Source organism: Pinus tabuliformis, chromosome 5_1 (assembly GCF_031772625.1).
Source record: "Pinus tabuliformis cultivar Carrire ecotype Pingquan chromosome 5_1, CPIR1, whole genome shotgun sequence".
Taxonomy (NCBI): Eukaryota; Viridiplantae; Streptophyta; class Pinopsida; order Pinales; family Pinaceae; genus Pinus; species Pinus tabuliformis.
In genome coordinates this window covers 935,079,413-935,093,111 of record NC_142305.1, presented here as the reverse complement: position 1 = coordinate 935,093,111, position 13,699 = coordinate 935,079,413, and the positions used below count along the sequence as shown (strand labels likewise).

Here is a 13,699-nt window from a genome sequence, read left to right as displayed (position 1 = left end):
TGGTCCAAAAGCTTTTTCAGTGGGAAGGTCATGATCCGAATCGGATCCATAAACGATTGTCAAAGAACCTTGACTATATCGGGACGAAACAAATCTCTAAAGAATCCAAAACAGCAATCAAAGACACCTTGAACCAGTGGCAATGGCAGCCAGCGTGGAGCGACGAGGACCTCGGTCAAAGCGCGCTGACCGAGGCCCATGGAGACTGCGCAGGAGGTCAAAGTAGCCCCTGGGAGCCCCAAATCGGGAAAAGTAGACATCGCATCACAAAAGGTTCAAAGAGCGGACTTAAGGCCAAGGTGGAAGAACCCCGATCAACGATCTCCGACTCATCGCATTGGAGGCAAGCAGGTATGCGATATCGGGACCCCAGACTTAGCGATTGCGATGATTGGCGATTAGAGCGATCAGCAAATCGCCGGTCGGTGAGATGAGATCGCATCGCAATGTTCCACGGTATATGGAAAGAACCCCCGGGCCATTGCGATTGCGATATGCCGATACCGACGATCGGTGATCCTCGATACAAAGGGTCGTTGGGCACGCGACTTGCGATAAGCCGATAAGGGCGAACCCGATGAGAATCATAAGCCCGATTGCATAAAATTTGAAATCCGGATTTCGCGCCCAATAGAGTATTTCCGGTAAAACTCTGTGTATTGGAATTTTGTTCCATTTTCGGGTTTTGCCTAAACGAAGGCCCTGAGTCCTTTTTAACTGCACCTGATCATTGTGCCACGCTACAAGCGGGCGTTTCATAGACAATGATGCATTTGTAACGCAAAGAGAGCCACAAAGCCAAATAACCAGTCGAAGGGACAAGGAGTAGAAGAAGCGCAGCTGGAAAAGGTGAATCGACAGAGGCGGAAGAGGAACTGAGCGAGCATGGGTTCAAATGATAAAAAGCGATGAATGGAGACAAAATACACAGTCAAGTCGGAGGAAGTCTGGGAGACGAGGGAGAAAGGACCAGAATCCCAAGAGGAGGACGGAATACAGAGAAAAGGCAGTGAAGCAAGAGAAGAGCAGAAAGAGACAGAGGGCCGAGCTGACCAGTGACAGCATCGAGCACCAGAGCTTGAGGATTCAAGCCATCCCATAGGGGAATCTGTCCAGACTGAGTATCATATTTGGCTCTGTCCATTGTAGACCTGAAGGTCACAGAGCTGGTAGGAAGAAGAAGAGTCTGTGCACTCCAGTGGCTTGGGAAATCCAAGAACCACCCTGCCAAGCAAAACCTGCTTCAGGAGAACTCACATTGAGTCCCTGCATTGTAATTCTCTGCTAAAGGCACAATAAAACAAGGCCACCACTGAAAGTTGGACCAGAGATGTAGCCCTGGAGGATAGGGTGAACTCCTTATTAAAATTCTTGTGTCTTTGTGTTTGCTTACTGTATTTCTCTATTGTCTTTCCATTTAATATCTGTGTATTGGCAATCTGATCAATCCGTTGCTTAAATAACACAGAACACACACCAGCACATGAGTCTGTAACACCTTTTGTTTAATAAATCTTCAACTGAGGTCACTCATAGGGTGATTATCAAATCAGTGAAACATTGTTTTGCTTGTTGGCCGACCTTGACAATTTGTTAAGAAATACAAATAAACTCATATCTCCATGAATACATGTCGAAATCGGATGATCATTAGATCAATCCTACACCTCTCAATGAGAGGAATCCAAGAAAAATATCAGCTGCCATAAATGAGGTAACCCACATGCAGTTTGGCCCTAGTTGCCAATTTTAACAGAGAGGAACAGGGAGGCTCCATCACATCTCCACTGATGATTAGATAGTTGACATACTTACCAAGCCTTTGCCAAAAGGAAAGTTCTTGGTTTTTAGAGAGTAGCTTGGACTTTTGGACATGACCCTTCCAAGAAGCAGTCACAACTGATCAAGAACGCTAAGCTACCTTTCCCCACTGTCAAGCTCACAGGATTAGGGAATGATGTCAGAAAGCTCCTGAGGATGAGGGACCTCTTGTGTAGTGTGTGCCACGAGAGTACGCACCAGTATGCATCCAACCCACAGTCTAGGACATGGGAAGAGCCACCTATCTGGCCAATAGGTGTAGTGAGACTTGTTTGTGTGACTTGCCTAGGACGCAGGTGTTCCACCACTTGACGTTTAATGAAACTTGGTTGTGTTTGATTCTCGTCTGTGTAACTTGAGTCTTGTCCATGTGATGATCCTTTCCCTTTCGCAATTTGTGTCAAGTGGATGATTCTTCTTTAGATTGTGACTTCATTGTCACATATGTTATAGAGAAAAGATGAACTAAGATGAATGAAAGAGCTCGGAGGAAGCAGAGATCTTTGATGCAGAAAAAAATTCCTCCCTAGCTAAGAGGGAGTGTTAAAATTTGGTAGCTCAGGGATGAGTTTCTCCTAGAAAAAATCATATCTTGCAGTTATGTTTAAACCACCTATAATAAAATTTCATATGGTCGAGCGCCTCCGAACCTTATGGTCGAGCAACTAAAGTTCCTCTCCCTCGTAACCTCGGTCGAGTCCCTCGACTTCGTAACCTCATTCGAGTCCCTTCGGGCCTCACCTTTTTAGGGAAGGTGAGCAATAAATTCCTCACCATATGAATAGTGAGTGACTCCGTATTCTAATATGACTTTCCAAAACTAGTAAGTCGCATCTCAATTTGGAAGTGACTTTCCAAAAATAGAAAGTCATGTCTAAATGATCAAGGATGATCTCGACATATGGAATCCACTTTAAAATCAAATCAATCATGATTATACAAGTCAAGAATTAATATTTTTATCCTTACTAGTATTATTATTATTATGATACTATTATTTATAAAATAGTCTAAAGTCATTCACCTTTAATGGATTAATAAAAATGAATTATCTCACGGAATAAGTAAATTAAATTGAGAATCTCTTACTTGGCAAATCAAACATCTCTTGGAATAAAATGGTAACTCCACACTTAAGATAATGTAACTCTCTTTCACTAATGTATAGCAAAAGTGTAACTCCTCAGTAAATGCACTTGTGACTCCTCATTAAATGCACTTGTAACTCCCCCATTCAATTTGATTTGTAACTCTGGCCAAATATTCTCTTATGTCTAAGTGTAGCTCTCTCTCTCTCTCTCCCTAATTTGAATTGTAACTCCTCAAGACAAGTGTACCTTTCTCTCTATTCTTAGGATGAGCTACACTTCTCCTCAAGTAACTCCTCCCTCATGGAATTTGATTCTCTTATTATTGACTCAAGGCATGAATTCATTTTGTAACTCCTCTCTTTTATGATCTATTTAAGCAAGAGCAAGTTGAATGTAACATGTGCATGATGAAGAAGGAGAGAAAGTGTTGAGTGTGTGTGCAAGAGAAGTGTGAAAGCTAGTGAAGAGCAAGAGCAAGGGAAGAGTTGGAGCAAGTGTGAAGGACATGATCTGATCAAGAAGGAGATCTTCAAGCAAAGAGCAAGTGCACGTCAGTTGCAAGTTGATCAGACATGGGTGACTTTATTCATTCTCTCTCTCTCTCTCTCTCTCTCTCTCTCTCTGCTAAACAATTCAAGAAATCTAATAGAAGAATAATCATTTGGGTTTTCCCCCTTGAGGGGTTTTGCCCTGGTCATTGGACCAAAATCTCAATGTCTCATATTTGTGTTTGGTTATCTTCATCTGATCCTTAAGTTTATGTTCTATCTACAATTGCTTATATGAAAAGTTTTGAAGAAGAAATTTGCATTCTAAGTAATTGTAACAGCATAGAACATTCAGTTTTCTACAAAGTACATTAGGTTTTATTCAAAGTACATTCAATTTTCTGCATAGAACTTTCAAGTTTCTGCAAAGAACTTTTAAATTTTTGCATAAAACTTTCAAAGTTTGACAATCTTAAATCAAGAAGAGTATTGTGAAAAGAAATTCTCTTGTTGTCATTGAAGAACAACATCTAGAAGAATAAGATCCATAAGAGACTAAAGAATCATGGACCAAATCTAGTGGAGAGCTTCCATTAGAACCTGAGATCGAGGAATTTCTATTATGCCTATCATCAAATCCTTTATGCATTCAAGAGACTAATCAACAAATCGCAGAAGATCTGAATAGCATGGCAGAAGAAGACATATAAAATAATCCAAATGACCAAGTGAACCAAGGCCATCACATCTATATTGAACTTTGGTTCCAGACAACCATTAAGCTGGAGCACCATTCTCTTCAACAATTTTTTATATCATCTCAATCAAAGCAGTTGGTCTCTTATATTATGATATATATCAAAGCATATATTTCAAACCTACATATGACTTTATTTTTCATCTTGTTACATACATGGCTCAATTGGAAGTATTCCTATACTTGAAAGAGATTTCTATTTTCAAGTAGAGTAGGATAGAATTTAAAAAAAAAAAAGAGAAAAAGTTCTATTGTGAAAACTAGTTTACTAGCGCAATTGGACACAAGCTTTGCTTGAAAACCAAGCAACTAGCAAGCAAAGTTCACACTAAGTTCTGTAACTTCATGTTGGTCTCAATCTTTTATTACGGATCTTCAAATCATTTTTTGGTTCTATGCTCAAGTTGGCTGATGTGGGGTTCTTCAAGGCCCACCTTCCAACAGATCTTGTCCCATCAACTTCAACACCTTATCTGGCACCAAGATTAAAGATTCTTTTGAGTGCCTTGGAGCTCACATACATCAACGGCAAGCCTCCTCGCTAACAACAACGGGAATACAACGTCTCTTGATTGTCAGATATTGCAGGTGACTCAACTTCAACACATTCATTCATACCTATCAAGATGCACTAAGGTACCTTGACACTCATTTACATTATCAGTGAGTTGTCTCATATTGGTTAATGATTGTCATCAGTGTTCGGTAATCCAATGATTTGTTTCGACTTTGGCACATTCCTTCGCATAGCAAGAATTGTACCATGGATTTTGGTTTTGATGAAGACCATATGGTTTAACGAAATCAACAACAACGTGCATCAATTCATTTTCTTGTTCTAAAAGTTTTTTGTAGCAACATATTCGTCTTTTGTTCTAATAAAGATTGTCAATTAATAGCAACATGGTGGAAGTTACTACATCTCTTCACATTAGATCAATCTTCAGTTTTATGGCTTCAACTTTCTACTTCAACACTCAACACACAGTCCAAAACTTCATGGATCAGCAGTTCAAACTCAGAGAAGATAACTTTTAGAAGAAAAGCGGAAACCAAAGTGGAAAAATTCAACCTCTAGAATAAATCGACAAGGGTCTGGAAATTGAAAAAGTCGTTAAAGTCATGAAGTTTTTGAAAAAATCGGCAAAAACTCTGCAAAATACAAAAATATTCATTTTTTTTAAATAGCATCTAAAGTGTCGACGACATCAGACAAATGCATTGTCACATAAAAATGAAAAGAAAGCTAATATATAAGATGTATAAGAAGTCTAGTGCTAGATCACATATCAATAGTGAATCAAGTCCTGAATCCTGAACCCTGACTTAGTCTCAAGAGTCAAAATATCAACAAAAAATATAATAAACATATATCATGATTCATCATCATGAGTCATGTCATAAACTAATCAGTCACTGAGTTCCTCTGCCCCTTTTATAGGAATAGGGAATGGCTTTGCCTTTTCCTCTAGAGGAAGAAGGCCCTACCCCTGGGGCTACAAATGGACTATTTCGTCCTTTAGAAGCAAAAATAGGAAGTCAGCTTTGTCCTCTACTGCTACCCCTCCTAGATGTTGTCACCTCCTCCTCCTCCTCCTCTACCTCTCCCTCCACTACAATTGTTACCTCCTCCGGCTCCAGTGCCTCCAGATCCACCTCTAACCAATCAAGGACCAAGTCCATGATATGCCTCTCAGTCTCAACCCTCCATGCAGCAGTGGTGTCAATATGGTCCAATGAGATGGCTTCCACGTCAGGGGTTTTCTAAAATTGTCTCACCCACAATCGGGTAAATCTCCTCCTCTTGGGCCACTTGACAAACACCTCTCTCCACAGTCATAAATCGCAAAGGTTAGAGTGCAAAATGATTGGCCTTTTCCTAACTTATACGTGGCCCGGTACCTCACTCACGAGTTGTTGGATAAACTCTTGATTTTAACCCAAGTTTTACGATTAAATCCAAAGTTTTTCATTTTTGAAAAAATTGTGAAAAACTCGGTCGATAAAATCGGCAAGTTGAAAAAATCACAAGTTCCCGATGTCGTCGCGATTTTCTTGGGACTTTTTCCACAGAGGCAGAAACAGCTACAAAAATTGACAATTTTTGTAGCTAAGGAAATTGACTTTTTCTATGGCTATTGCTATAGTAGTCCGTTTTGTGATTGTAGCAGCTTGTTTAAGGGCAGTTTTGAAAATATATTGCAAGTAGATGGAGCTGAAATAAAAAAATTCTAAGACATGGGTTCTTCTAAGAATCTTGAAGAAATGCAAATTTGAAAGATAATGGAGCGGGTTTTTAAGGCCAACTTTTTTTATTGCTGTGCACAAATGAGGCCAGAATTAGGTCTTTTTGCACAACATACAATACATTGTCAAAATGGGATTCTGAAGGAGTGCTATGGTAAAAAAGGTAAAAATACATTGTTTCCCTTTTGAAGTATTCAGTTTGGCCTTAAAATGAGTTCATGGCATATGTTTTTGTGCAACACTGAATATCATGAAAGTTGACAGCAGTTCAAGATCAAAAGATGCCTACAGCCCTACTTCAGCAAAATACCATTCCAAGCCCTTCAAAAAGTAAACTCAAGGTAAAACCATCTATAAAACTTTTTTAATTGTTAAAGGTTTAGAAAAATATGACAAATGATTACTCACTTAGTTTTGCTTTCACTCTATCATATTTGCCATTTTTTGTGCCTTTCATACATTTTTATTCACCCTCTGTTTTGGTACTTCTTTGACAAATGATTACTCACTTAGTTTTGCTTTCACTCTATTATCATATTTGCCATTTTTCGTGCCTTTCATACATTTTTATTCACCCTCTGTTTTGGTACTTCTTTCCCCCAAGGTGTTGAGTTTCCACCTGGAAGTGCATACATTATTAAAGTAAGTCTGATAAAGCTGTTTCACTCAAAAGGAGAAATTTATAGCTAACTGTTGGGAAAGACAGCTTGTTGAAATTGCTTTGGTATCTGTTTTAGTTGATCATATGGAGGGCATTGCTATAAGAAAAAAATTTGCAGCTTTGAAGGATTTCACAATGCTGAGGCTTTAGAAATCTGAAGTAATTTCAGTCATAACGATAAGGAGAATCCTGTTACAGGATTAAGTAATGCTGTCACATTTGCTCACAGGATGCCATAAACTACCGCTGATGAAAATTGCTGCCAATAATCCACATTTTGCAGGTATGATTCTCGAAGGACTGTTTTCAAACTTCTGTTCCAACTGATGGGTAGGCTGCTGGATTGAATTTGTTTCGGAATTTTACCTTCAGGACAGCCTCAATAAACACTAAAATGCACTTCATCTATCTGAGTTTTAATGTCTTAGAGATCTGAAAAATGCTGGTATGATGTCATGCTACAGGACTGCCATGTCAGCTACTACAATGATGCCTCATACTTGAACCAAAAAAAAATTTCTATCCACCCCAAAATATTACCCAAGAGGTTGGATATAAGGCTGCCATCATATTTTCAAATCTGTCCAACGGAAAGGAGGTTTTTACCACTCTTTGCCTTTGTTTCCTAAACTGCTGAACAAAACCCTTGTAATATACAAATAAATGCTGCTTAAGTCTAGTATAGGACATCCTTCCTTAATAACCACTGATACAAGGATGGTTCAAATATTGGTTTTATTGCTCAGAGTTTTTATACTGCTGTTATGATACACTATACTGCTGAAAGTCTACACCAAAACCCTGTCAAAGGACTGTTGTTGTATGGTCTTATTTCATGCTCAAAAACTGCCAGGAAAAGGAAGGTTTTATTGCTGTAGAACACCACTACACTTGCTGAAGTATATACCTTATAGAGCAGGGTTTAGAACATTTTTAAGTGCTGCTGCCATCTGCCATAAAACCTTCAGAATTATTACCTACAGATCTGTTGGTGTGAGACTTTCTCACTGTTCTTCAAAGTTTGTGCCATGACTACTGCTGGTTTAGAATATTTTCGAACAGCCTCTTCTAAATGCTGCTATGATATATCATTGGGCAATGGTATATGATGGTAGGAGATGTTCCTATCACTCAAATGCTCTCTAAATTCCATCACAACCTACTGAATATTGAAAAGAGTACTTCACAAGTGGTGGAACAGACAACAGAAAAACTACCCAATTCTCATGGATGCCAAATTAATTGACCAAATGGATCAAAGCAGGTTATTTAGCAGTTGAACAGTTTCCTATTTTCCACAAGCAAGAAAAATTTGTAAAATTGAAAACTAAAATGCCAACATCAAGATACTCGTTGAAGCAGTTCAAGGCATAAAATTTCATTATTGCTCCCAATTCCTGCTTTGTTTGCATGAGGACATGCAAAGATCTCGGTGTGGAGGGGATGTTGGGTCGCCAATTTGACATTATTTTCACTGTCAAAGTCATTCCTTTGTGATCATCCTTTCAGTTATTCATTGTCATTTTCACCATAATCCTTCATAATAAGCCTTGATAAGTTCATAAGCATCAAGTAGTTAATTACCATACATTTTCTGTCTTTAATGAATTAATTAGGATTTTGCTTACTTTTACTAATGATAGTTTGACAGTTAAAGTTTTTGTAGCTCAGTCTAAGTTTCAGTAGCCATCTTTGTGATCGAGCTATTAGCACCATTCTAGAAGGAAATTGGGCACACGAGTTTTGTTTCTAAAATCCCCAATATGGAATTGTGTTGGTCAAAGCTCACCCAGCTCGCATCTGTGAACCTCCAGCGTGTGATCAAAGGCAAGAAGCAGCAGTTTTGACCAGTCAACTTTGGATGTGTTTTCTGAGCAAATGAAAACAAATTTTGAAAAACTAAAACATGGGTTTTTTGCAGAACGGGCCCATCTAGGCTCTTTGCGGACGGTTTCCTCCAAATCCAAAGCATCTGAGACATTTTCTTTGTTCTTTGAACCCTATTTTTCCAAATTCCGTGGACAAATGACTTAATCATTCAACACCCAGTCAGCAAAGGATATGATCAAAGATTGCAGTAGATGTAGCGTATCAAGGAAACCAAAAGAGTCAGAATTCAAGTTGTAAATGGAAATTAAATTCACTCATCCTCTCTGATTCATAGCAGTAATTTTCTCAGTTTGTTATTGTAAAAACAACATAAATAGAACTCGCTAGGAAGCCAGAATTATTTCTTGTCATTGATCAATGGAGAACTCTATGTTAATGAACGTACTATTTTGATTTAATACCAAATACTCTCTTGTTGCCATTGTGCTTTGATGAGAAAGATGCTCCTGTTCTAAGTTAAGTTTTCTGAGCATTTTTAAGTCTTGTGCACCAGCAGTAGGGGCCCCTGTTGTGTACGAGGCGCGGTAACATAGTTTCTTTTTTACTCTGTTATGCTCTGTTACATTTTATAGTGAATGTTTTGTTTCTTATAGTCTAGATTTACAAGTTCTTTGCTCACTATTTGATTGTTTTCATATAGGTCTCAAGCGCTTGAATTAAAAACCAAAAAAACACAAAAATATTGTACTAGCCTCTATAATTCGTATTCACATTTATTCACATTCTTCAAACATCCATTTGTAGGCATGCTTAAGTCTGTTTCATAAATTGGCCTCCTTGCATACCATTGAAGGCATATTAATAATTTAATAATCCATTGCACAGAATCGATTTTCTTATGGTTTTATACATGGATAAATGCTAAGTCTCACATACACACTGTTGGGCCTAAGAATTATCCTTAAAATACATCCACTTTCGCTCCATTCACACATTTTCTCACTTCTATTCCACCACCATGTCACCACATCAGCTTCACTTTCATCATTAAATGGGTTACCATTGTGTTTTCCAAAACATTATTAATTCTTAGTATTTTTAAGTGAATTTGTGGTTAAAATTTAGAAAATAATGTCCATATACTTATACCTAACAATTAGAATGAGTTTGTTGACATGCGTAGGTACAAAGGAAGCTTCTAAGGCACCCTTATGTGGCACTCTATGTTCAAATTCGAATTTGAAAAAATCATGGACCTCATGGATGAGATCATGGACCTCATGGAGAAGATCATGGAGGATAGGGTTATGTGTCACCATTGGTTGAGAGATATGTGGATTTGAAGAGGGAATAGTGGATCCACATTTATGATTTTGTTATCATAACTTTTGTATAAATAGGAGTGTAATCTCCTTCATTTGTAATTTGGAATTTAGAATTTAGAATTAAGAATTTAGAATTTAGAACCTTAGGATCTTATAAGTTTGTAATGAGAAGTTAGAATTTAGAATCATTGTAATGGAGATTTTAGAACCTCTTGGAAGTAGAACTTGTAATTGCAATTTGCAATTGATGATAAATAAAATGGAGTTTCTTTGATCTTCTACATTTGACTTCTCTTTTGATGTGCTTGTGAATCCTTGGAAGGGCCCCCATTGTCTAGCAAGTACACTTTTGTTTTGGTAAGCTTTCATTTTATGTTTGTTTGTGTTTTTCATTAGGTTCATATGTTTGAAATATTAACGAATGACCTTTCGTAAGAAAGTATTAATGTTTCTTTCAGTGAATCTGATTTGTTATTTAATGTTTGATTTCATTAATTTAAATAGTTTGTTGATTAAGATGATTAGAAATATTAATGAACGATCTCCTGTAAGGGAGCTTTAATATCTCTTACACTTGTCACAATGTCTTTAGATTTCATTTAGTTAAACGACTAAATAGGTGTTGGAGATTCCAATGAAAGAACTCCTGTAAGGGAGCTTTGGCATTTCTTCACCTAGCTTAGTTTAGTTTGTCTCTAAGTCCATATATATTGGATGATCCTCGAAGTTTACTTACCTGGGTTGACAGTAAATGAAACTCTAATTTGCATCCGCATTTTAGACCCGACACACACACCTTTCAAAGATTGCACAAGTCCTCAAGATTCCAAAAGATTGATTTTATTTGCTTTCATAGTTAGTTGTTCTGGTACTCTGCTTTCATAGAATTCATAGCCTGTCTTTACTTATCATAGACTAGGATCTGATTGCTTTTATAGAATAGATTGCATTCAATTTCTATAGATCAGAACTTAAAAAGCTTTTCTTAGTATAAACTGACTTTATTTTCCACAGATCAGAATTTAAAATAATTGTTTCATTTTCATTAGAATAGATTTACTGTCTTCCTAGATTTAAATTTATCACTTTCTAGATTAATGGTTTATTGTTTCCTTAAAATAATTTGTCTTTGCTTTCATTACTTTGATTAGTATTGTTGTCTTTACTTTCATTGCCAAGTGTGTGTGCTTTGCCTAGTTTTCATCTCATAACTAGGATTCCTGTGCTCTCATTTCTAGATTGTCATTTCATTGCATTTTTTAGTTTCTTTGGTTATTACATTAGTTACTTGGTTTTAGTAGAATAGAGTTATTTTACAATTAAAATTGAAAGCTAATTTATAGCACATATAGTGTAGTGTACTTCACAAGTATAAGAAGGATTGACAATTTAATGAAAGTAATTTAACTCGCAATTAAATTACCCAACAGTTTCCTCAAATTATTGATGTAATTTCCTCAGAAGCTATTAATATAATTATTGGGGTTTCTTCCTCTATATCTTATCTGCAATTTCTGTGGTTACGAGTTGCATTTTTATTAATATTTTTGGCAAAAATTTATGCTGTGATTTCTAAAGAGATTTTCTGGGAATTTTGGTTAAATAAATAAAAAAGGAACATTACATTTTATGTTATATTTCATTCTATTTATATATATATACATACACTTTTGAAAAATGTATATAGGTGAACCTAAAGTCAAACCTCATTTGAACCTTATCAGAAAATTTGAACCGGAATCGAACTTAATCTTTGCTGAAACTGAATCGTGTCACTTGGAGGATCCCCAAGTCCCCAAAACATTGAAAGAAGGGTAAGGGGTTTCATTTGGAGAGAAGGATCCCCATGCAACATAGTAAATTAGGCATATTTACCTCATTTTCATTCAATTTTCTGTCAAATTACAGAAAGAATAACTTACTGTTTTTCTCCATTTCATACAGAATGAGAAAGAAACTACACCGATTTCTCAATGTTTGTGCATTTGGAAGCATAAAAGCACCCAAAACATATATATTACAACAGCATTTAGATTTCATTTACAGGGATAACAACAATCTAAACAAGCCACTATACCCGCTGTTTTTCTGCATTTAATTCAGCATCTTTACATTATATTCACATCAAGTTGTGTGCCCAATGGTATTAATTTTCTGCATTGCTTTTCATGCATTTAGAACAATCAAGAGTTTTCAGCTTGTTTTTATACTTTAATCACATTATGAATAGAACAACAATCTTTTATTGGTTTCAAACTACTTCTAATCATTTTTTGACTTGCAGTTAATACTTTACATCAGTTAGAGATACCCCTCTAAAGATACCAAGCACTAGCTTCAAAGTAAGAGAACTCAATCGTGGTGACAGTGGTTTGATTTCTAATGTTATCGAGACTACAATATGTTTTGAGTAAGTTGGAATTTCTAGGTGATAACAAGCAATTAACTCAATAGAAACTTCAAAACAGGCATATTATGATCATTGGATCCTTTTCACAAAATATATTCAAATGACAATCTTGATCCATGGGTGCATGTGTTTTACTAAAGAGACTATTATGTTTCTTCCAATGCATTGCCTCATATCTTTTTTCTACCTCTCTGGTTCTCTTCTTGCATTGCTTCATCTCCAACTTTAGTGCATATTTCTGCATTTGATTTGGAATCTTACTTTAGATTCACATTGGGATGCATGCCCAACAAAATTCATTTTCTACATTGTTTTTCATGCATTTCAAACCGTTTCAGAAAATTTTAAGCTTCTTGTTGTTCTGCATTTAATTTGGCATCTTTACATTTGGTTGACATTGGAATATATGCCCAACAGTATTAATTTTCTGTGTTGTTTTTCATGCATTTAATACAGTTTTAGAGAGTTTTTAGCTTGCAGTTTGTTACACTTTAATCACAGATTATGAACAAGGCAGCAATATTATATTGGTTAAAACTTAAAAGTACAGCTATTCGCGTTTTAATTTTTAGTTAATACCTTAGATCCATTAGCGATGCCCAACTTAAGCTAGCGAGCACTAGCTTTAATGTGAGATAAGATAAGATAATTTTATTAATGTCAAACAAATGAAGACAAACATAGGTCAATGGGACTCAAAAGGACAACCAGCATGAATACAATGTGGAAATGCCAGTGCAACTCCTAGAAAATGCCAAAAATAAAACAAAGAAAGAAACCTACATATATGTATTAAAACCGTGATGACTGGTTAGATACCAAACTGATCCTCGAACCGAGCAGCAGATCAAGTAGGTACATTTGAAGGTCAACTCAGTCAACTCAACTGAGTCCAAGTTAACAAATTTTTAAAACAATGATACCAACTTGTAGTAAACCCATATCCAAAAAGGCAGACCTTGGTTTGCTAGTGAGGATGATGGAGTGTTAAGCCATGCACCGAGGTTTCATTCTAACTAAAATTAGCACCACGCGAAAAGCATATAAGAAGGCATGAGGCTGGGTCCAA

General features: G+C 36.6%; 1 protein-coding gene across 2 annotated transcripts in view; it reads right to left on the bottom strand.

Annotated features, from left to right (window-relative positions):
- LOC149167849 (uncharacterized) overlaps positions 1-13,699 on the bottom strand; it is a 174,082-nt gene that overhangs the window by 103,809 nt on the left and 56,574 nt on the right. The window contains exon 4 of one of the 2 annotated variants that reach the window (XM_089431608.1): positions 12,665-12,868. The exons of the other annotated variant lie outside the window; for it this stretch is intronic. Within the exon in view, the coding sequence (XP_089287734.1) occupies positions 12,680-12,868 (189 nt within the window). The 3' untranslated portion in view covers positions 12,665-12,679. Of the gene's footprint in view, positions 1-12,664; positions 12,869-13,699 lie in introns of those variants that run through there. 2 annotated transcript variants of the gene reach the window in all.